This window comes from Panulirus ornatus, chromosome 10, assembly GCF_036320965.1.
Source record: "Panulirus ornatus isolate Po-2019 chromosome 10, ASM3632096v1, whole genome shotgun sequence".
Taxonomy (NCBI): Eukaryota; Metazoa; Arthropoda; class Malacostraca; order Decapoda; family Palinuridae; genus Panulirus; species Panulirus ornatus.
In genome coordinates this window covers 10,252,742-10,276,303 of record NC_092233.1, presented here as the reverse complement: position 1 = coordinate 10,276,303, position 23,562 = coordinate 10,252,742, and the positions used below count along the sequence as shown (strand labels likewise).

Here is a 23,562-nt window from a genome sequence, read left to right as displayed (position 1 = left end):
AAGCAATGGATGAAGATATCCAATTCTCTTTATGAATTTATCTATAAAGGTTGAAATATGATTTTTTTTCTTTTTTTTTCCAGGGCGGCGCTCAGGGTGAAATGTGGAAAGAGGTGGGGAGGGGGTGGTTGGGTGTTAAGCGTTCTCGAGTTGCCTAGCGGCGAGCGGAGCTTGCTATAAAAGCGAGGGTCGCTGGGGAGTCACCATTCACTTCTACTTTCGCCATCAACCATGCGGTTACTACAGGTACGCTCCTCCCTCCTTCCTCCTCCTCCTCCTCACCTTCGTACGACAACAAACCCACATGGAACATTTTTATGGTGCGAGTTGCCACACCGAAAGCTACAGCCACAGACTATACCCTCCGTGCCACTGAGGCTATCCTAATCTCTCTCTCTCTCTCTCTCTCTCTCTCTCTCTCTCTCTCTCTCTCTCTCTCTCTCTCTCTCTCTCTCTCTGTGATGAGCATACATTCTGTCCTATTTGGGGGGGAGGTAACTATTCTCGCTCTGAGAGCAGAACTGCTTCTTGTAGCTAATCAGGGAAGCGACTAATGATTCTGGAAACTAAGTTACCAACACTTACGACCAAGGGAGACCTCTTTGCCCCTGGAATCAGTTCCTGGAACACAAACCAACTTGTAACCCGATACGATCTGTATATACCAGTGACAAAGTCACAGGTGTTCTTGAAGACAGATGGCCAACTGCTTGCCCAACGAATACGTGACTATCACTCATGACCTCCTGAGTATTCCTGTTACAGGTCATCGACCCTCAAAGCCCCAAGAGGACCCGTCTGCCCCAGTAACTGGCCTGCTCCATCAACAAGTCCCAGATGACCTGTCTGCTGCAGTTACAAGGTCACCTATCCTCAAAACCAACGATGAAAGATGACCAGCTTGTTCTATCTACAGATCCCTCAAAGTCATACCAGCGACAGGTCGTCAGCACCCACCGGCAACAACGTACTAAGACCTACATGTGCCTCTACATGTCGTCCATTGGAAAATCCTACTGGCTACTCGGGTCGTAGTAGACCACAGCCAACCACTGTGCCCGACCCCGAAGTGTGACCGCGAACAACGTGACCACGAACAGTGCAACCATGAAAAGTGGGACCATGAACAAGAGGCAAAGAAAAGCTAGAACCACGTTTCTGACGAGTGAGGAAGATTGTGATGAACCTTAAAGTTCGTGGACATATAACACGCACACGAGTTTCCCCACCACAAGTTCTGTGGTCACTGTGGATGTGAAGGTTCTAAGTGAGACTACGCTTGAAGAGAAGGGTGAAAAGAAAAAAGAAAAAAGAAAAAAACAAAAAAGAACAAAGAAAAGGGAGAGCAAGAGAGTGAGAGAGAGAGAGATTTAGGGGGTAGGGAATATACAAAAGAAGGGAAGTGAGCCAAAAGGATAGGTAGTGGAAGACGAGGAGCGTGAGTGGAAAGGGTACGTAGTGGAGGACTGAGAGATGATTACTTCAGGGTATACACCGCTTGCTGCCTCCACAGTGCTAGGATGAGACTCAACATATACCTGAGGGGAAGGTCTTAGAGAACATTCTAATGTGGCTAAAATGTATATGTAACTTATCGGCCGGAGGGAATGTTACTACAATGAACGGCGATGTATACGTAATGGTGATACAGAATATCAAAAGAAGTGTTCTTGAAAGCTTAGATGCACACAAAGGTGGGAAATGGGAATGGAAGAAGACAGCTAAATTTCTAGAGGGAGTTTGATCTAGGTAACGGTCACATTCATGAGGCACACAGACCTACCACTACACCTAGACAAGTGCGAATGTATTTCACTCACTAGTGTCCATTCCCTGGACCATTTGTGTGGGTTAGGAGTATACGATCTACTTGTCGCTCTTGAGGCAAAACTCCAACTCACAGGTGGACAACAGGTAATCAACGGTGGGCTACTTTACTGTTGTCAGCAGGAGAATGTGTATCTGAGTGACAGATAAAAGTGAAGACAAGCTATAACAATCATCTGGTCATAGTGCTCGGTGAGCAAATGGAGATGAATGAAAGATCGAGGAAGTGGCATCATTTGCTCACATCCACACTCCAGTTGTCAGGTATATCCCACCACAACCACAGACCCCTATCTAAAACCTGGCCCCACCTCACCCCACCCTTCCGTGTTTCCCCCACAGTTTCATATATCCTGTGTCAGAACGTTGCCCCTGTATGCCACATCGTTCCAATGCACTTTATCTTGTGCAAACCTTAAACCCTACATTATGTTCTGGCTCTAAGCACACAAAGCTGTTCCATTCACCTGCCTCACCACTCCACCCATCCACAAGATAAACTGCTATGGCAACATCACAAATACCACCTACCGCAGATCCAACTTTATCTGGAAGCACTCGCCTTCCTTTCTGTACAGATTTCGTACTCTCTTCGTAAAACCTCTCTACTGCTTCTAGCCGTAAAGTCGAACAACTTTTCACAAAACATTATCAACCCCTAACACACCCTTTCTCCAGATCCATAAATGCCGCATTCAAATCCTTCTATTTTCTTTTGAGTATTTCACACACATTCTTCAATGTAATCAAATGATCCACACCTCCTCTACCCCTACTGAAACCACATTATTCCTCCCCAGCCTGAAGAAGCTTTGTGCATATTACGATCATCTCAGTCACTACTCTCCCATACAACTTTCCAGTTATGCTCAGGAAACTTAAGCCTCTGTAATATGAACATTCAGTGGCAATAAATAGGCTCTCTGCCAATCCTGTGGAACCTCACCATGAGCCACACATACACAGAAAATCCCAAGTCATCAATCAACAACTCAGTCACTTCATTTCTTGACAAATTCCACTTTAATCCCATCCATTTCGGCTGCCCTGCCACATTTCCATTTACACAAGGTTTTCACCACCTCTTCTCGTCTCAACAAACCATTTTCCATTCTCTCTCTCTCTCTCTCTCTCTCTCTCTCTCTCTCTCTCTCTCTCTCTCTCTCTCTCTCTCTCCTGACACAAACACCACACATCTGCCACCCAACATCAAACACGTTCAACATTCCCACAAAGCACTTACTCCATCTCATCTTAACCATTATCATTGCCCGTTACCAGTTCCCCACTTGCCTCCTTCACCTATGTTCCCAATTTCCCCCTTGTTTTTCTCACACTATCAACCCCTTCCAAAACATCATATTTTCTCTGAAGTTTAATAATCCTTGCTCACCCCAATTCTCAGTTACCCTCTTTTTCAGCCCCTGCACCTTCTTCTTGACCTCCCTGCTTTCTCTTGTACACCTCCCAATCATTTGTACTCCTTTCCTGCAAATAACGCCCATACGCCTCTCTTTTTCCTTTCCATAGCACCCTAACTTCCTCATCCCACCACGCAAAACCGTTGCTCATCTGCCCATCTCCAACCCTACGCATGCCACACACTTCCTTCGCATATATCAGCACTGCTTCCCTAAACATTTCCCATTTTCACTTACCCCACAAGCTTCATTTATCATCACCTTTTGCTGTTATACACCCAATCTCCTGGTACATCTTCACACAAGTCTTTTTCTCCCTTCCTACCCATATCATTTTCTCTTTTCCAAAAGACTCAACAATCCTTCACCTTTGCTTCCAACAGGTAATGATTAATCATCCCACTGGCCGCCTCTCTCATCACATTCACGTCCAAGTTTCTCTCTTTAATACGCCAATCAATTATCACAAAATCCAGTAATGCCCACTCACCATCTACCTTACTCACCCACGTAAACTTATGTATGTCCCTCCCTCAACTGCCACATTATCCACACTCGCATTAAAATCACCTACCACTAATACCGTATCCTTCGCAACAAAATTGTTGATACACTCATTCAGCTCCTAAAACGCTTGCCTCTCTTCCACCCTCCTCTCGTTTCCAGGTCCATATGCGCTGATAATCTCACCCTTCCCGTAATCCACATTAATTCTTACCCAGATCAGTCTGGGGTTCACTTCAATCCCACACTTTCTCCTTCAGTGGAGGTATAACTTCTTCCTTAGCTCTCGGCCTTACACTAACCCCTAAAATCAACAATTCCAAAACCATTTTTTCCCTTTACCATTGAGCTCTGTTTCACTCAGAGCCAGAACATCCCGGTTCTTCACCTCAAACGTACTAACTATCTCTCCCTTCTTCTCATCATGGTACAAATGCACACAGTGAGACACCCCAGCCAGTGAGAGTGTGTGTAAAATCCTACCAGTTAATTCATATTCGTTTAATCAGTCATCCCTTTCCAGTTCCTATGAAACAGTGGAAAAAAAAATCTATGAAGTTCATGGATCATGTTCTGCTTTTCATCCAGACAATTTGGCTGCCTCTTAACATTTCAATTTTGATTATAAGTTAGGATGACAAATCCTAAACTCCAGAATACTGTGCACCACCTCAGTAACAGTTAGAATCTTCGGTCTGTTTTCAGGTTAAAATGCGTTTCCTTTCCCGTTCGTACAGGTGGTCGTAGTTTGTGCTGCGGTGGCCGTGACAGTGGGGGTGTCGAAGCCAGACCCCGACGCCGCGCCCAAGGCAGATGCCCAGCCCAGCATTGGGTACTCGTACGAGCGACCGCTCGAGTCCCTGAATCTTCCTGGTGAGGACTCAGACTCCAGCCACCTGACGTACGAGGAACCCGAGACCGGATACCTTCCTCCTGAGGGATTCTCGCCTGATAGCTCTGACCAGGGTCTGGCTTTCGGTTTGCCTAGTCGTGAACCCTATGGCCCATCTACCCCCGAGCCTTCCTACGGTTCATCTACCTTTGGTCCATCTACACCTAGGCCTTCCTACGGCCCATCTACCCCTGGACCTTCTTATGGCCCTTCTGGCTTTGGTTCATCTACTCCTAGGCCTTCCTATGGCCCTTCTACCTTTGGTTCATCTACCCCTAGGCCTTCCCATGGCCCATCTACCCCCGGACCTTCCTACAGCCCTCCTGTCTATGGAACATCGACACCTCGACCTTCAACTGCTTACGGTACTCCTGGGCCAAGCTACGGCCCATCCCATTCAACCGAAGAACAAAGCTATGGTACACCTACCCCTTCATACACACCTCCTCAACAGAGCTACGGTACGCCAACTCCTTCTTATGAACCTCCCCAACAGAGCTACGGCACACCAACTCCTTCTTATGAACCTCCCCAACAGAGCTACGGTACGCCAACTCCATCTTATGAGCCTCCCCAACAGAGCTACGGTACGCCAACTCCATCTTATGAGCCTCCCCAACAGAGCTATGGTGCACCTCTTTCCTCATTTGGCGCTTCCAGAACTGCCGGGGCCAGTGGAGCTTTCTCAGGTTCACACAGAGTCTCTGGTACATCTGGGGTAAGTGGAGTGTACACAGGTTCTTACAGAAGCTCTGGAGCTGCTGGGGCCGGTGGAGCTTTCTTGGGTTCTCACGGAGGCTCTGGATCTGCTAGGGCCGGTGGAGCTTTCTCAGGTTCCTACGGAAGCTCTGGAGCTGCTGGGGCCGGTAGAGCTTTCTCAGGTTCTCACAGAGGCGCTGGATCTGCTGGAGCCGGTGGAGCTTTCTCTGGTTCTTACAGAAGCTCTGGATCTGCTGGGGCCAGTGGAGCTTTCTCAGCTTCCTACGGAAGCTCTGGATCTGCTGGGGCCGGTGGAGCTTTCCTGAGTTCTCACGGAGGCTCTGGATCTATTGGAGCCGGTGGAGCTTTCTCAGGTTCCTACGGAAGCTCTGGATCTGCTGGGGCCGGTAGAGCTTTCTCAGGTTCTCACAGAGGCGCTGGATCTGCTGGGGCCGGTGGAGCTTCCTCGGGTTCTTACAGAGGATCTGGATCTGCTGGGGCCGGTGGAGCTTTCTCAGGTTCTTACGGAGGCGCTGGATCTGCTGGAGCCGGTGGAGCTTTCTCAGGTTCTCACAGAGGCGCTGGATCTGCTGGAGCCGGTGGAGCTTTCTCAGGTTCTTATAGAGGCTCTGGATCTGCTGGAGCCGGTGGAGCTTTCTCAGGTTCTTACGGAGGGTCTAGATATGCTGGGGCCGGTGGAGCTTTCTTGGGTTCTCACGGAGGCGCTGGATCTGTTGGGGCCGGTGGAGGTTTCTCAGGTTCTTACGGAGGGTCTAGATATGCTGGGGCCGGTGGAGCTTTCTTGGGTTCTCACGGAGGCTCTGGATCTGCTGGAGCCGGTGGAGCTTTCTCAGGTTCTTATAGAGGCTCAGGATCTGCTGGGGCAGGTGGAGCTTTCTCAGGTTCTCACGGAGGCGCTGGATCTGCTGGGGCCGGTGGAGCTTTCTCAGGTTCTTACGGAGGCGCTGGATCTGCTGGGGCCGGTGGAGCTTTCTCAGGTTCTCACGGAGGCGCTGGATCTGCTGGGGCCGGTGGAGCTTTCTCAGGTTCTTATAGAGAGTTGGATCTGCTGGTGCCGGTGGAGCTTTCTCAGGTTCTCACGGAGGCGCTGGATCAGCCGGGGCCGGTGGAGGTTTCTCAGGTTCTTACGGAGGCGCTGGATCTGCTGGGGCCGGTGGAGCTTCCTCGGGCTCTTACAGAGGATCTGGATCTGCTGGGGCCGGTGGAGCTTTCTCAGGTTCTTACGGAGGCGCTGGATCTGCTGGAGCCGGTGGAGCTTTCTCAGGTTCTCACGGAGGCTCTGGATCTACTGGGGCCGGTGGAGCTTTCTCAGGTTCTTACAGAGGCCCTGGATCTGCTGGAGCCGGTGGAGCTTTCTCAGGTTCTCATGGAGGCGCTGGATCAGCCGGGGCCGGTGGAGCTTTCTCAGGTTCTTACAGAGGAGTTGGATCCGCTGGAGCCGGTGGAGCTTTCTCAGGTTCTCATGGAGGCGCTGGATCAGCCGGGGCCGGTGGAGGTTTCTCAGGTTCTTACGGAGGCGCTGGACCTGCTGGAGCCGGTGGAGCTTTCTCAGGTTCTCACGGAGGCGCTGGATCAGCCGGGGCCGGTGGAGCTTTCTCAGGTTCTTACGGAGGCGCTGGATCCGCTGGGGCCGGTGGAGGTTTCTCAGGTTCTCACGGAGGCGCTGGATCAGCCGGGACCGGTGGAGGTTTCTCAGGTTCTTACGGAGGCGCTGGATCCGCTGGGGCCGGTGGAGCTTTCTCAGGTTCTTACGGAGGCGCTGGATCCGCTGGGGCCGGTGGAGGTGCCGCCGGTTCATTTGGTGTCCATGGTGGTGTGGGGTCGTACGGAGGCGCCTCATACGAACAGACTTACTATGAGGTAAGTAATCCACATGAGAGGTTTCTCCACACTCATTTGCTCAGAATATAATCATGAAATATTGATCAAATATCCTCTTATCTTTCTTTAGAGATCATATCGTTTAGATAAGTGTTCACGTTCGTTTATCTCTTACTGAAATATTGTGATCAATTTTGTCGTTTCCTTCGATTAGATAAGTGTTCACGTTCGTTTATCTCTTACTGAAATACTGTGATCAATTTTGTCGTTTGCTCACCCCCCATCGTCCTCACTGAAGGTGTCTCACTCTTCTTATCCCTCGTCCGCAGAAGGGCATGCCGTTCGACTTCGCCTACGGCGTGAACGACGAGTACAGCGGCAACATCCACAGCCACAGGGAGAACTCGGACGGGGATGTGACCAACGGGGAGTACACGGTCCTCCTCCCCGACGGCCGCACTCAGGTGGTCACCTTCACCGCCGACAACAACCTGGGCTACGTGGCCCAAGTCACCTACGAAGGGGAGGCCATCTACCCGTCAGGAGGGTCCACCTCCTACGACAGCCAGGCCGTCTATCCCTCACCAGCACCCGCCACCTACGACGGGGAGGTCGGTTACTCCTCACCCGCCTAATACAACTAACCCGATCTCTGGGACCAACCCACTTTGGCAGGGGTGTTCTGGTAGACGTGGAAAAAAAAAAAAAAAAAGGAAAAAAGAAAATTTATCCCAAGTGGGACAGGACCAGATGTCCCACTCACGACAGCTTCCACGGAATGAAACGAGTACTCCGGTGGCGAAGCAGCTAAACTACCATTAGTGAATGGTGACATGTTCCAGTCCCACCCTTTGCTATGGTGACTCATTATATTCAACGGATCAGAAGCAAAAGGATAAGACCGGAATATGGGTTGATTCTAATAGGCTCTGTAACCAATGCTCTGTTCATCGCTCGCAAGCAACTCAAAATAGCTTTTAAGGTAAATGTTTCATAGCTGCCTTCATTTCCTCCCCCACCCTCTCCCATCTCCCTAAGCCTTGCCTTCCTTCATCTCCCTGACCCATTACCTTAAGTCTCCCTGAGTCCATCCGCTTCCCTTCATCTCAACTTCATCTCCCTGGCCCATTACCTTTGTCTCCCTGACTCCATCTCCCTCATCTCACCTTCATTCCCTTCACCCCTCTACTAAGTTTATCTGACACTACCTTCATCTCCGTGGCCCTTACCTTCATCTCCGTGACTCCTACCTTCATCACCGTGACCCCTACCTTCATCTACGTGACCCCCTACCTTCATCTCCGTGACCCCTACCTTCATCTACGTGACCCCCTACCTTCATCTCCGTGACCCCCTACCTTCATCTCCGTGACCCCCTACCTTCATCTCCGTGACCCCCTACCTTCGTCTCCGTGACCCCCTACCTTCATCTCCGTGACCCCCTACCTTCATCTCCGTGACCCCCTACCTTCATCTCCGTGACCCCTACCTTCATCTACGTGACCCCCTACCTTCATCTCCGTGACCCCCTACCTTCGTCTCCGTGACCCCCTACCTTCGTCTCCGTGACCCCCTACCTTCGTCTCCGTGACCCCCTACCTTCATCTCCGTGACCCCCTACCTTCATCTCCGTGACCCCCTACCTTCATCTCCGTGACCCCCTTACCTTCGTCTCCGTGACCTCGCCCTCAGGAAGCCCCACACAGTCACCTCACTAACCCCCCTTAACATGTCTCCCCTTCATCCTCCCTCCACCTTATTCACCTACTGTTATTTATTGGTTTTAGGAAACAAGGGTGAGCCAAGCCTCGTCCATGTACGTGCCGCTTACAGTACTACAACTGTACAGTCATAGTGTATACTAGAAATACAACGATCATAAGCTTTACATGTCTCTCTTAATGTTATCCTGTGCTGGTAGACCTTACCCTTGCACCTGCCGTCCAGAACGTGATCCTTAGTCAAATATGAAAGAAGGACTCTTGAAGGTCGATCATGACTTTCGAACTTAATGGATGATATAAATATATATATATATATATATATATATATATATATATATATATATATATATATATATATATATATATATATATATATATATATATATATATATATATATATATATATGTATTCATATAATATATATATATATATATATATATATATATATATATATATATATATATATATATATATATATATATATACCACTTGAATAAAGGTCCCACTGTTTCATCACGACTGAAACACACACACACACACACACACACACACACACACACACACACACACACACACACACACACACACACACACACACACATACACATACAACAGTAAAGTCCTGACCAGAGCAAGGATCAATGGTACTGAGGAGAACTCACCACATGTGCAGAAGGTGTGTGTGTGTGTGTGTGTGTGTGTGTGTGTGTGTGTGTGTGTGTGTGTGTGTGTGTGTGTGTGTAAAAGGGGCAAACGTCATACCTGTCTTCACATAGGGAGACCGGGAGGAAGCTGTGAACTGCAGACCACGCTGCCCAGACGTATTCAGTCAGTCAAATACTGGGGAAGATTATGAGGAGGAAATGGATGGCTTCCTGGTGAGGAGACGTTACCTAAGTGTGGCATTTGGTGACCCTCAAACACGGCCTTCGGGCACAAGGTGCTGTCGCGGCTTACTACTCTAACGTACCCACAACCAAACTCGTGGGAGGAGAGGGAGAGGTGGGGTGGTCTTCGAGTAGTACATTGAAGCTGCTAGGGGCGTCTGAGCCTCTTAAAGTGGCCTTTGTCCGCCCTTATAAGACCAGGCTCTGGTGGTAAACCCTTGGACCATGACCCTTGGTCCTCCATTACAGTTTGAAGCCGCGAGGTCCACCTCCTGTGAACGAGTGTGGTGGACTGTGTATATAGTCTACGAGGCTGAGGGTGGGTTCTGGCGGCCGTTAGTAGCTTCAAGACGGCCTTGAAGGCCCAGATTTTGAAGTATCTACCTCCAAATTGCAGCGCTTCTAGATACTACAGATTAGCCTTGAAAAAGGTAAACACACACACACACACACACACACACATTTATATATATATATATATGCAACTTCTTAAATCTATGTATGCTGTCTACATTACCCATGCCATTCTGTTCCATTCATTCACCAATATTATACTACAAAAGTCCTTCTTTACAACTCTTTCAACAAGTTCTTTGCTTCATTTCACGTACTGTCCTTTGGCTGCTTTATCCCTACATCTTTCGAGAAACTCTTCACTGTCCACGTGGACCTTATCTCTTAACTCTGGGGTCATATTTGTTGCCCTCCTCTGGACCTTCTCTATTAGGTCTTTGGGCATCTTTAGGCGAGGTGACCAAACCTGAGAAACGGAGTCTCGTGTAAGATATGAAAAAAAAAAAACACGCTGCGTATGTCATCATCCATATACCTGGAAACTATTCTGATATTTGCCAGAGGACAATTTTTTGTCTCCTTTACTGTTCACCTACTGTGGTGCTCTGGTTACTGCCGACTCCCTGAGCCCTTATTACACAGAATTCTGAAGCTTATGTCCAGGTACATGATAATCGTAGAGGTCTTCTTTCATTCTATCCCCTACTCAGTGCTTTACCTTCACTCGGGTTGAAATTCATCGACCACATATCAGACCCACTTTGGAGAGTCTGTGTCTATTTGTAAGCTGATGCAGTCCTCCTCACTTTTCACTTCCCTCTTGACCTTTGTATCATATATTGTGTGTGTGTGTGTGTGTGTGTGTGTGTGTGTGTGTGTGTGTGTGTGTGTGAAAGTAGATTATGAATGACGTGTGACTGTGCTTCTGCACCAGGGAAGAACGTGAAGGAAAAAGGAAGTGCGTTTCGGAAAAGAGCTACGTGAGTGCTTTAACATTCTTCATGCAGGGGATCAACCAGAGTGCCACGGAGGCAGGAGCAGAGTGTCAGGGAGGCAGGAGCGGAGTGTCAGGGAGGCAGGAGTAGAGTACCAGAGAGGCAGGAGCAGAGCGCCAGGGAGGCAGGAGCGGAGTGCCAGGGAGGCAGAATGCAGGGATGGGTGATGTGCTTTCACACGACCAGAGAGGGAGACACAGGATCCCTGGCGTATGCAGTGGTGAGGACTTGTCTCCCTGTACACTGAAAGGGGAATGGCGACCAGAAATCTAAGAAAAGATATAAGTAAACGTGAATGGAGGGATGGCAATCTGCAGGTGCTGACGGATTGTGCGTTTAATTGACGGATGTGCAAATGAAAGGTTGTTGGATATGACCAGAATGAGAAGGAAGGCAGGTGGAATGTCTTATTCATGGTGGAGACGAGTGTGTGTATGTCGGTGGCGGGTGTAGAAGAATAGGAATGACAGACACGTGAAAGTGATGGAAGTGAGAGAGCTTGGAAAGTGAGAGAGAGAGAGAGAGCTTAGAAAAATGGTCTTAGCACAGAGGTTCTACGACTTTGGTATCTGTAATCAGTTCACTCACTGTGTAAACTGGTTAATAATTCATCCAATGCTGGCCAGCGTTTGTTAACATTTCCCCAGCGTTATGTAACTTATTGTGTAACTACGTCATTGAGGCTCAGTCCCTCGACCTTTCCTGAACTCTGTATCCTGTTTTGCGCCGCCACCCACACGATGGGTACCGAGTACACAATGGATTCGCCAATCTTGTGGCAAAAGAAAATCAGAACGTGCCACAGCGCTAGCTGTGACTTGCCCGCTTGTATCGCCTGAGGACTGAAGTAAATGAGAATGGGCGAGTGGAAGAGTGGAAAGTGTTTAGAAAAGCAATGCTTGAGTGTGAATGTGACGAAGTGTGTGGCATCCAGAAGGTGGGGTGTGAACGTAGAAAGGAGGGTTAGTGAGTGATGGAATTTGAAAGTTGAATTGCTGAAAAAAACAGAAAAGAAAGGTATGTATGGTCGGTATTCATAGGGATGAAGTGCGTGTGGCTGGGAAGTGTACATAAGAAAGAAGAAGACGATAAAGACAAAGGTAAAAAAAAAAAATGAAAAACGAGGCAAAATGAGAGACTGGGAGAGTATCGATGACATTCAGAGAAATCTAAAATGTACTGGAAGGAGGTGAACAGAATGGGGAGAAAAAAAAAAAATGATAGATGGGGAATGCAGCGATGAGAGTGGATGGGCTAATGGTAAGAGACAATGAAGATGTGAAATGAAGTTAGAGTTAGTGTTACGATGGACTGCTGAATGTATTAGATGATAAGACAGACGATGTGGTGTGTTTTAGGATGAACTGGGATGCAGAATCAGAGCCACTGTGAATGAAAAGGCAAGAAGAGAGGAGGTGGTGGAAGCCTTCCTTCCGTAAGAAGAAATGAGGTTAACGGACGGAAGTGGGTGCGTTTCACAAGAAATGAACTGAAGATAAGTAAGGTGCTTGGGAACTGGTGCGTTCCATGTATAATACCTCTGTATAAAGCAAATAGAAAATAGAGCAATATCTAAATAATGATGTGAGGTGCCTGGAGACAACGTAAGGTGCCTGGAGATTGCGCAAGGTTCATGGAGGCTGCGTAAGGTGCCTGGAGACTGCGTAAGGTGCCTGGAGACTGCGTAAGGTGCCTGGAGGCTGCGTAAGGTGCCTGGAGACTACGTAAGGTGCCTGGAGACTGCGCAAGGTGCCTGGAGGCTGCGTAAGGTGCCTGGAGGCTGCGTAAGGTTCCTGGAGACTACGTAAGGTGCCTGGAGACTGCGCAAGGTGCCTGGAGACTGTGTAAGAGGCCTGGAGACTTGCTGGTATAGAGGCAAGGAAGAAAAGCTATATTTGAATTATAAAAGCAGAAGTCTGTTAATAATACTTGGTACTGACTGACAACATAGTGCACAGAGCAGCTGCCTAAGAAGGAGTAGTGTGGAGAGGAAGAAGAGGTTTGGAAGCAGGTGTTTGTTTTGATGAATCTACGAGGAATACTTAGAAGCAAAATGTGACTTATAGGCGAAATTTACTGACGTGGAGGTTACTACTGATAGGTTGGAAGAGACGCCTAATAGGTGTCACTTAAGTATGTAAAGTTAAGAGTTGTTAATAAAGAAGGTAGGGCATATATACGCGTAAGCTTGGAGAAGGTTGAGCGGTTCCCAGTGAACTTGCATTAAGGATGTGCGGTGTTAAACATGGGGTTTTTAATTACCTCTTGGACGGAGTGTTGAGGGAGGTAAATGCAACGATCCTAGAGCAGGGACAGAGTCTGCAATATGCTGGAATGGAGATGGGGCATGAGAGTAAATCAGATGGTGTTTATGGTTGACGCGGGTTTAGTGGTCGACTCCAGGGGAAAAACTCCAGAGGATGAAGACACATTTTGGGATAGGGTGTAAGAGAAAACAAAGACTGAAGACACATTTTGGGATAAGGTGTAAGAGAAGACAAAGGCTGAAGACACATTTTGGGATAAGGTGTAAGAGAAGACAAAGGCTGAAGACACATTTTGGGATAAGGTGTAAGAGAAGACAAAGGCTGAGGACACATTTTGGGATAAGGTGTAAGAGAAGACAAAGGCTGAAGACACATTTTGGGATAAGGTGTAAGAGAAGACAGAGGCTGAAGACACATTTTGGGATAAGGTGTAAGAGAAGACAGAGGCTGCAAGCACACTCTGAGACAGGGTGTACGAGAAGAAAGTTGACAGTTAGTGTGAAATTAACAAAGTACTGAGGTGCAGCAGTGAGGTGAGTCTGGACGCTTTTAAATCGGATGATTTGATTCCACTCCACATACTTCGAGTCATTTCTCCTCTCCTCCTCGACTACTCGTCTGCTTTCTCGGACTGAACACATTTCATTTTTTATCAATTCGGACCTGCGCAGTATCTCGGAATGAGGAAGCAGTAACGTGGTTACATTCGACAGAGTTAAAACAGAATACCCCTTTCTAAGCGACACCCGTTTTCTTCGGTTCAATCTCGAAACCCCACAATGTCTTGGGAAGGAGGAAGATCGGGTACCACATGGAAGTTTGTTAAAAAGAAAAATGAATGAGTGCTCTTAGGGATGGGAGATTACGGTGGTGGTGGTGGTGGTGGTGCTAAGAGCTCGTAAGATAAACACTACTTTCTGCGATAAACTGTGTCGTGATGTAGGAGATCTGGATTTCTGTTCTATGACTGATGACTGATCGATTTGTGCCGGTGTCCCCGGCATACTTATTGCGGCACTCCATGCTCATCCTGTAAGCGGTAGCGCAAGAGGGTCACATGACCCACTGGGGTCTGACTAAGACCCCAGTGGGTTGATCAGAGGGAGCCTGGTTCTCGAGGTGGCAAGTGGGTTGGGGAGATAACAAGCCCAACCCCCTAGGCCCAGTGCTTAGGTCCCTCACCACTGGCGGGGCCGCCCTAGAGCATAGGGCCCACACCTCCTGAGTTGCAGGGAGGTTTAGTCTCAAAAGAACAACATTTTGTGAGATCTAAGGTTGGGAAACTGCCTGGAAGACACGGCGAGTGAGAGGTTATTACACGACAAATCATAAGAAGTTGACCCGCCCGTGCATGGTGAAAACATGAGAGATAAGGGAGGTGAAATGATGAAGAATGGAGGTGGCGAAAGAAAGAGAATGAATGACGGAGAGAGAGAGAGAGAGAGAGAGAGAGAGAGAGAGAGAGAGAGAGAGAGAGAGAGAGAGAGAGAGAGAGAGAGTGTGTATGTGTGTGTTGGGCATTGGAACGCCCATGTTGTGCGAGCTGAGTATAAATAAAAAGGCCATCCATACTGCCATCGCCTAAAGAAACGCTGAGGAAAGGAAAGAAAACAAAGAGAGTGACAGAGGAAGTGTGGAGCTCGCAAGGTCTAGGGCAGGATCCTGTCCCATCACGGTTATATGGAGAGCCTCAAGATTCCTGTAGGAGACGGGAGCGATAAGGACACAAAAAGAGTTACAGGGATCACACTTTTTCGACCTATGCTGGCAGTGGAAAGAGATCGCCAGGAGGGGGGGAAAAAAGGGGGATAGCTCTTTAAGACAGTCCTTAAACAAAGGTATGGGTAATGATAGAGTGAAAGACGCTTGTCCAAGATTCGAGTCCCAGGTGATGTACATAAGCGGCTTACTGCTGCTGCTGCTGCTGCTGCTGCTCTCGACATCCTGATAATGCAAGACGAACCATATACTCTGACAAGAGCAAATCGTCAGTGTAACCGAGTGTGAGTGAACGATGTGAAATAAGCGTGGGAGAATCCCCAGGCCTGTGTAAACTTATCTCTCGGTTGTTTGAAGATTTCTTTAGGGCCATTGTGATGCGAGAGATGGGCGTGTTTAGTAATTGTGGTAGTTGGCTAAATCGTGGCGGAAGAGAGTGGAAGCTACCACAGTTGTTGCGTGTGTGTGTGTGTGTGTGTGTGTGTGTGTGTGTGTGGGGGGGGGGGGGAGGAGGGGAGTGTTTTTGCTCCGGTCAATCCCTGGGTCGAGAAGCTGGGTAGGTAGGTCTGTAGGTAGGCCACGGTGGGTAGGTAAAACGGGAAAAAGACTTGAAAGTGAATACGAGAAAAGGAAAAAAAGGAATAAGATTGCGTCTTAAAGACGACCGGATGTGTCGGTGGTGGTATACGTGGGCATGGATGGTGAAGGGTGGGATGTTAACTGGAACCTCAAGAACGTAAGAATGGTCATCAAGAGATGAAGTTCATCTTACCATTCAGTGACAGGTGTGATAAAGGGGAACGAGATGAGGAGGCAAAAGAAAACCCGATACGATGGAGTATCCAATTCTAAACAGTGATGAGAAATTCTAAGGTTTCCTTCGCTCAGATGGGTGATGGTTGAAGGGACATAGGTAGCGTGCTCAACACAGCTGGTGCACTGGACACATCTGGTTCTTACGACACTACCGGCTCACATGACACACACACACACACACACACACAGAGTTGGCTTGCAGGACACAGCTGGTTCGCAGGACATAGACGGCTCACAAGACACAGCTGGCTGACAAGACACGACTTGGCTTGCAGGACATAGCTGGTTCTCAGGACACAGCTGGCTCACAGAACACACACAGCTGTTGTTAGCTCGTATGGCACAGCTGGTTCGCAGCACAAACACACACAGAACCGGCTCGCTCGGTGGGATAAACCATGTAGTCAATAAAGAATCAGAAGAAATAGACAGACGAACGAAGGTGTGAGATGCATACGAGCCACAGACATTATTCAACCCGTGCCAAATCAACACTCCCGTGAAAGAGCACCTGGCGCCGTTTTCTCAATGAGGCATGGCAAACGCGGGTGGGAGAGGAGATCCCTGGACGCACAGATGCAAGGAAGGAGGGAGAACCCAAGTGAGACGGAGGTGCGCACTCCCTGCCTAAGCTACCCTAAAGTCCTGTCAGTAGCTCTGCCGTGTGAGTGAGGGGAGGCCGTGAGGGCTGGGCGTCATCCTTGTCGTGCCCAGCGGAGGCGTTTCTGAGGAGGAAGATGAAACTCTCAGCCGATGAAACTTTCCCTCTTGTGCTGGCGGAAACTAAAACTCTCAGCTGATGAAACGTCCCCCTTGTGGAAACTGAAGCATTATGTGTTTTGCAAGAGTAATGACTATTTCGAAACACTGACAATTGACGTTATGAAAGAACAGTCTTTAAAGTCGTGAATATAAGAATACAAATATATACACATAATAAGATAAACAGATACATGAAGTACAGTTTCTCAACATAAATACAGAGGAATTCAAACAGCAACAAACCACTGGGCCCCTTCGAGCCTGTTTTCGATAGCGGAAGAGATACATAAACCATAGATCAATGTGGTAGGATCAGAGGAGTCTACATCTCTCTGCTACAGGATGGAGGGCAGCTTTTTGCAAAGAGATCTTAAGTAACAGCAGGACTCCTTATATATATATATATATATATATATATATATATATATATATATATATATATATATATATATATATATATATATATATATATATTCTTAAGAATCCACGGGGAAAATGAAACACGATAAGTTCCTAAGTGCACTTTCCTGTAATAATCACATCACATGAGAGGACACATGAGAGGAATATAACAGTCAGTTGATACACAACGAAGAGACGTAGCTAGTGCGCCAAACATATATATATATATATAAAGATCATGAGAGGCAAGTGTTTTGGGAGCAGCTGAATGAGTGTGTTAGCGGTTTTGATGCACGAGACCGGGTTATAGTGATGGGTGATTTGAATGCAAAGGTGAGTAATGTGGCAGTTGAGGGAATAATTGGTATGCATGGGGTGTTCAGTGTTGTAAATGGAAATGGTGAAGAGCTTGTAGATTTATGTGCTGAAAAAGGATTGATGATTGGGAATACCTGGTTTAAAAAGCGAGATATACATAAGTATACTTATGTAAGTAGGAGAGATGGCCAGAGAGCGTTATTGGATTACGTGTTAATTGACAGGCGTGCGAAAGAGAGACTTTTGGATGTTAATGTGCTGAGAGGTGCAACTGGAGGGATGTCTGATCATTATCTTGTGGAGGCTAAGGTGAAGATTAGTATGGGTTTTCAGAAAAGAGGAGTGAATGTTGGGGTGAAGAAGGTGGTGAGAGTAAGTGAGCTTGGGAAGGAGACCTGTGTGGGGAAGTACCAGGAGAGACTGTGTACAGAATGGAAAAAGGTGAGAACAATGGAAGTAAGGGGAGTGGGGGAGGAATGGGATGTATTTAGGGAATCAGTGATGGATTGCGCAAAAGATGCTTGTGGCATGAGAAGAGTGGGAGGTGGGCTGTTTAGAAAGGGTAGTGAGTGGTGGGATGAAGAAGTAAGAGTATTAGTGAAAGAGAAGAGAGAGGCATTTGGACGATTTTTGCAGGGAAAAAATGCAATTGAGTGGGAGAAGTATAAAAGAAAGAGACAGGAGGTCAAGAGAAAGGTGCAAGAGGTGAAAAAAAGGGCAAATGAGAGTTGGGGTGAGAGACTATCAGTAAATTTTAGGGAGAATAAAAAGATGTTCTGGAAGGAGGTAAATAGGGTGCGTAAGACAAGGGAGCAAATGGGAACTTCAGTGAAGGGCGTAAATGGGGAGGTGATAACAAGTAGTGGTGATGTGAGAAGGAGATGGAATGAGTATTTTGAAGGTTTGTTGAATGTGTCTGATGACAGAGTGGCAGATATAGGGTGTTTTGGTCGAGGTGGTGTGCAAAGTGAGAGGGTTAGGGAAAATGATTTGGTAAACAGAGAAGAGGTAGTAAAAGCTTTGCGAAAGATGAAAGCCGGCAAGGCAGCAGGTTTGGATGGTATCGCAGTGGAATTTATTAAAAAAGGGGGTGACTGTATTGTTGACTGGTTGGTAAGGTTATTTAATGTATGTATGACTCATGGTGAGGTGCCTGAGGATTGGCGGAATGCGTGCATAGTGCCATTGTACAAAGGCAAAGGGGATAAGAGTGAGTGCTCAAATTACAGAGGTATAAGTTTGTTGAGTATTCCTGGTAAATTATATGGGAGGGTATTGATTGAGAGGGTGAAGGCATGTACAGAGCATCAGATTGGGGAAGAGCAGTGCGGTTTCAGAAGTGGTAGAGGATGTGTGGATCAGGTGTTTGCTTTGAAGAATGTATGTGAGAAATACTTAGAAAAGCAAATGGATTTGTATGTAGCATTTATGGATCTGGAGAAGGCATATGATAGAGTTGATAGAGATGCTCTGTGGAAGGTATTAAGAATATATGGTGTGGGAGGCAAGTTGTTAGAAGCAGTGAAAAGTTTTTATCGAGGATGTAAGGCATGTGTACGTGTAGGAAGAGAGGAAAGTGATTGGTTCTCAGTGAATGTAGGTTTGCGGCAGGGGTGTGTGATGTCTCCATGGTTGTTTAATTTGTTTATGGATGGGGTTGTTAGGGAGGTAAATGCAAGAGTCCTGGAAAGAGGGGCAAGTATGAAGTCTGTTGGGGATGAGAGAGCTTGGGAAGTGAGTCAGTTGTTGTTCGCTGATGATACAGCGCTGGTGGCTGATTCATGTGAGAAACTGCAGAAGCTGGTGACTGAGTTTGGTAAAGTGTGTGGAAGAAGAAAGTTAAGAGTAAATGTGAATAAGAGCAAGGTTATTAGGTACAGTAGGGTTGAGGGTCAAGTCAATTGGGAGGTGAGTTTGAATGGAGAAAAACTGGAGGAAGTGAAGTGTTTTAGATATCTGGGAGTGGATCTGGCAGCGGATGGAACCATGGAAGCGGAAGTGGATCATAGGGTGGGGGAGGGGGCGAAAATTTTGGGAGCCTTGAAAAATGTGTGGAAGTCGAGAACATTATCTCGGAAAGCAAAAATGGGTATGTTTGAGGGAATGGTGGTTCCAACAATGTTGTATGGTTGCGAGGCGTGGGCTATGGATAGAGTTGTGCGCAGGAGGATGGATGTGCTGGAAATGAGATGTTTGAGGACAATGTGTGGTGTGAGGTGGTTTGATCGAGTAAGTAACGTAAGGGTAAGAGAGATGTGTGGAAATAAAAAGAGCGTGGTTGAGAGAGCAGAAGAGGGTGTTTTGAAATGGTTTGGGCACATGGAGAGAATGAGTGAGGAAAGATTGACCAAGAGGATATATGTGTCGGAGGTGGAGGGAACGAGGAGAAGAGGGAGACCAAATTGGAGGTAGAAAGATGGAGTGAAAAAGATTTTGTGTGATCGGGGCCTGAACATGCAGGAGGGTGAAAGGAGGGCAAGGAATAGAGTGAATTGGAGCGATGTGGTATACAGGGGTTGACGTGCTGTCAGTGGATTGAATCAAGGCATGTGAAGCGTCTGGGGTAAACCATGGAAAGCTGTGTAGGTATGTATATTTGCGTGTGTGGACGTGTGTATGTACATGTGTATGGGGGGGGGTTGGGCCATTTCTTTCGTCTGTTTCCTTGCGCTACCTCGCAAACGCGGGAGACAGCGACAAAGTATAAAAAAAAAAAAAAAAAAAATATATATATATATATATATATATATATATATATATATATATATATATATATATATATATATATATATGACAAAACACTTTCCCTAATATACCGTATTAGCCAACTGTACACAGCTCTGAACCTCATAATTATATACCCGCAAGGTACATACAGGCAGGGCGTGTGGTGGGTTTGTTTGTGTGTGGTGTATCTGGTTTATTATACGTATGTGTAAAAGTGCGCTTTTGTGTACTGATGTTGTTTATCTGCGCGGGAAACAGTAATTTCAGGTGTGTGTGTGTGTGTGTGTGTGTGTGTGTGTGTGTGTGTGTGTGTGTGTGTGTGTGTGTGTGTGTGTGCTATTGTTTGCTCTCATTTATATTAGTACGGTACGGGGAGGGAGTTTTACACTCGTGGGGCCCCGCCACTTCAACAGTATCTATATCATACAACTTTTAAGCTTCTGTATGCAGTCATGCATTTACAACTCCTACATTCAATTCATTCCATTCATCCACCAGCCTAATTTTCTTTTTCTTTTATACTATCAAACGTTTTCTTTACGTCTTCTTTTACACAGGTTTCTTGCTTAATTTCATGTTGTGTCCTCTGGTCGTTCTTGTCCCTGATTTGCTGTCTTTATCATCAGTCTGATCTTCGTATCTCAAAGATTGTGATTCATTCACCCCTCACTCTTCCGTGGTGGGCAGATCTAAGGCCGCTAACCACTCAACAGAACCCAGCTTTCTTGATTCTGGTAGCATCTTTTTTTTTGACGCTCCTGTGGACCTTCTCTATTAGCTCTATGTGTGTGTGTGTGTTTCTTTAGATGCGGTGACCAAACCAGAGAAGCCTAAGGCAGTTCTGGCCATATGAAGGATGTAGGCAACTCGCTGAATATTTCTTTATCCATAGATTTCAATATTATTCTAATCTTTGCCTGCAGACAGTTCCTCTCCTGTATCATTCTCCTGATGTGGGGCTGTAGCGACAGGTGAGGGATGATGTCAACTCCCAAGTCCTTCTCTCACACACACAGATTCCTGCAGCTTATAACCTGTTGGATAATACTTATGTTGAGAACGTCTTTCGTTGTGTCCCATCCTCATTCTTTCGTCGCGTCCCATCCTCATTCTTTCCTCGCGTCCCATCCTCATTCTTTCGTCGCGTCCCATCCTCATTCTTTCGTCGCATCCCATCCTCATTCTTTCGTCGCGTCCCATCCTCATTCTTTCGTCGCGTCCCATCCTCATTCTTTCGTCGCGTCCCATCCTCATCCTTTCGTCGCGTCCCATCCTCATTCTTTCGTCGCGTCCCATCATCATCACTTTATATCTAGTCTGGTTGAATTTCAATTAACTGTTTCAGACCTACTTTGGAGTCTGCGCAGGTCCCCTTGCAGGATAATGCCATCCTCCTCACTCCTAACTTCCTCGCATGTCCTATGCATCATCTGCAAACATATGCAGATGGCAATCCATACCTGCAATCAGGTTATTCACGTACATCAAGAGGGAGGTGACCGTCCTAGAACAGAAACCTGCGGCAATCCACTGTTGACCTCCACCCACTTCGAAAAGGCTCCTCTGACATGTGTCCTCTGTTCCCTTCCACTAAGCTGTCCTTTGTTCCCTTCCACTAAGCTGTCCTCTGTTCCCTTCCGTTAAGCTAAGTCATCTGTCCATCTCTTATCCATCTAACGAGTCTCCACCTTATTCCTGGCTGGTGATTCATTCTTTTGAGCGTGTTATCTTGTGTGAGTGTCTGTCTACATGTACTTGTGTGTTTTTGTATCGCGTACGTTTGCGTGTTCCAATGTAGATCCCTGTGTCTCTTCTTGTGCTGTCTCTCTCTCTCTCTCTCTCTCTCTCTCTCTCTCTCTCTCTCTCTCTCTCTCTCTCTCTCTCTCTCTCACAGTCCATCTTATTTTTTCGTAATTTCATACTTAAATAATTTCTCTAGGCATCTCTGTCTCAATATACATCACTCGGTCTGTCCATTATGTTACCTATCTTGTAGATCTTGTCTCAGACCTTTACAATACCAGTGAATTAATCCACCTATTTTTTTTTTTTCTGCGATACGTCACAGGTCATTTAAGTCTCGCTGGTTTCCTAACCTGAGGTGGAAAATGACGCGCGCACAAGCACCCGCGCCTCAGACATGAGCCGTGGGGGACGGCAGCTCCCTTACGATCTCCCATCTGTTCGCTATGCATGTCAAGCACGAGTGACTGTCGAAGTGGCTGGGTGCAAATGAGAAGTGGTTAATGAGAGTGTGCCTTCGGAGTTGCCTAAGAGGGAGAGAGGGAGAGAGGGAGAGAGGGAGGGAGGAGGAGGTCCAGCAGGCTATATAAGTGGAGGTTTGAGACGGTGTTTAACCATTCACTTCTGCTTGTGTATTCCATCATGCGGCTACTGCAGGTACGCTACTCCCCCTTTCACGGGCAAATCCAAGGCGCTCGCGTTACGTGCGCGTTTAACACCAACGACCTTCCCCTCGTCACGACGCAGCTGGACTCGGCATGGGGGGGTGTAGGTAGCTGACGTGTGCGTCACTTCCTGAAACCTGGATGAGTGACTCTTCGATCCACCAAACACGTCACGACCCAAAGTCGGACAGCGTGATCCAGCAGTGTGTTACTTCCACGACTGACCAAAAGATCGACGTCTCCGGCGGACAAAGGTGGGTCAGCCCGCGCGCGGCAACAGGAGTGGCCTGGTTCTGTGTCGCTCTTAGGTTTCTCCGAATTCATGACACCTCCTGCATGACACGCTTGCTCCAGTTGGCAGGCCAGAACATCACGACCCCCGGATGACCGTGCGTGCACATAATCACAGACTAGACCCCGGATAACCGTGCGTGCACACAATCACAGGCCACCATCTACATAACTCCAGGTGACCAGCCTTGCGCCGTCCAAAGGCCAGAGCACAGGGACCACAAGTAACCTGCTTGCAACACTGTGTCAAGCCACGGCGACCCTGTATGACCCGTTTCTACCAGCTACAAGTCAAGACACCAAAACCACAACACATAGACCTCAGATGACCTGCCCTACACTACCTCCAGAAGATAACAACATTAAGCAACATATGAACTAGCCTCCCTCATTACCAGCCAACCATCGTTAACACCTGTAGTTTACTATTGCAGTTGCCCATCCAGCCAGACATTCAAAGTGTTCCACTGTGACACTGGGAAGTGTAGCTATGAATGACATCACGCGATTGAGAAAATACGAAAAAAAAATAAATTTGGTGAGGGGAAGTAGAGTGAGAAGTGGCGTGATTACAACTAACTGACGCAGTGAGTGCCAGCCTCTTTATCTTCACGAGTGATTAAAGTTGCGTGTGTTGTATCGAGGCGACGTGAAGAATAAAGAACCAATCTTTCACTATATATATATATATATATATATATATATATATATATATATATATATATATATATATATATATATATATATGTCTGTCTTGGACAATCGC

The 23,562-nt window shown here is 47.2% G+C and overlaps 1 protein-coding gene across 2 annotated transcripts; it reads left to right on the top strand.

Moving 5' to 3' along the window:
* Window positions 1-211: 211 nt before the first annotated feature.
* Window positions 212-9,073, top strand: LOC139750790 (uncharacterized). 2 transcript variants are annotated; one of them, XM_071665537.1, is made up of 4 exons: window positions 212-246; window positions 4,490-6,341; window positions 6,437-7,224; window positions 7,515-9,073. In XM_071665537.1, exons 1-4 carry the CDS (start codon window positions 232-234, stop codon window positions 7,818-7,820), a joined length of 2,961 nt encoding a protein of 986 aa, XP_071521638.1. In that variant the 5' UTR covers window positions 212-231; the 3' UTR covers window positions 7,821-9,073. The 2 variants fall into 2 exon arrangements, with proteins under 2 accessions (XP_071521638.1, XP_071521637.1); XM_071665536.1 differs by having other exon boundaries at window positions 4,490-6,389.
* Window positions 9,074-23,562: the final 14,489 nt, after the last annotated feature.

Bases quoted from the DNA above. Each gene is read 5' to 3' on its own strand.
- LOC139750790 (XM_071665536.1), top strand. The intron at 6,390-6,436 runs GTTCTTATAGAG...GAGCTTTCTCAG, and splicing joins GGCCGGTGGAGCTTTCTCAG to GTTCTCACGGAGGCGCTGGA. The intron at 7,225-7,514 runs GTAAGTAATCCA...CCTCGTCCGCAG, and splicing joins ACGAACAGACTTACTATGAG to AAGGGCATGCCGTTCGACTT.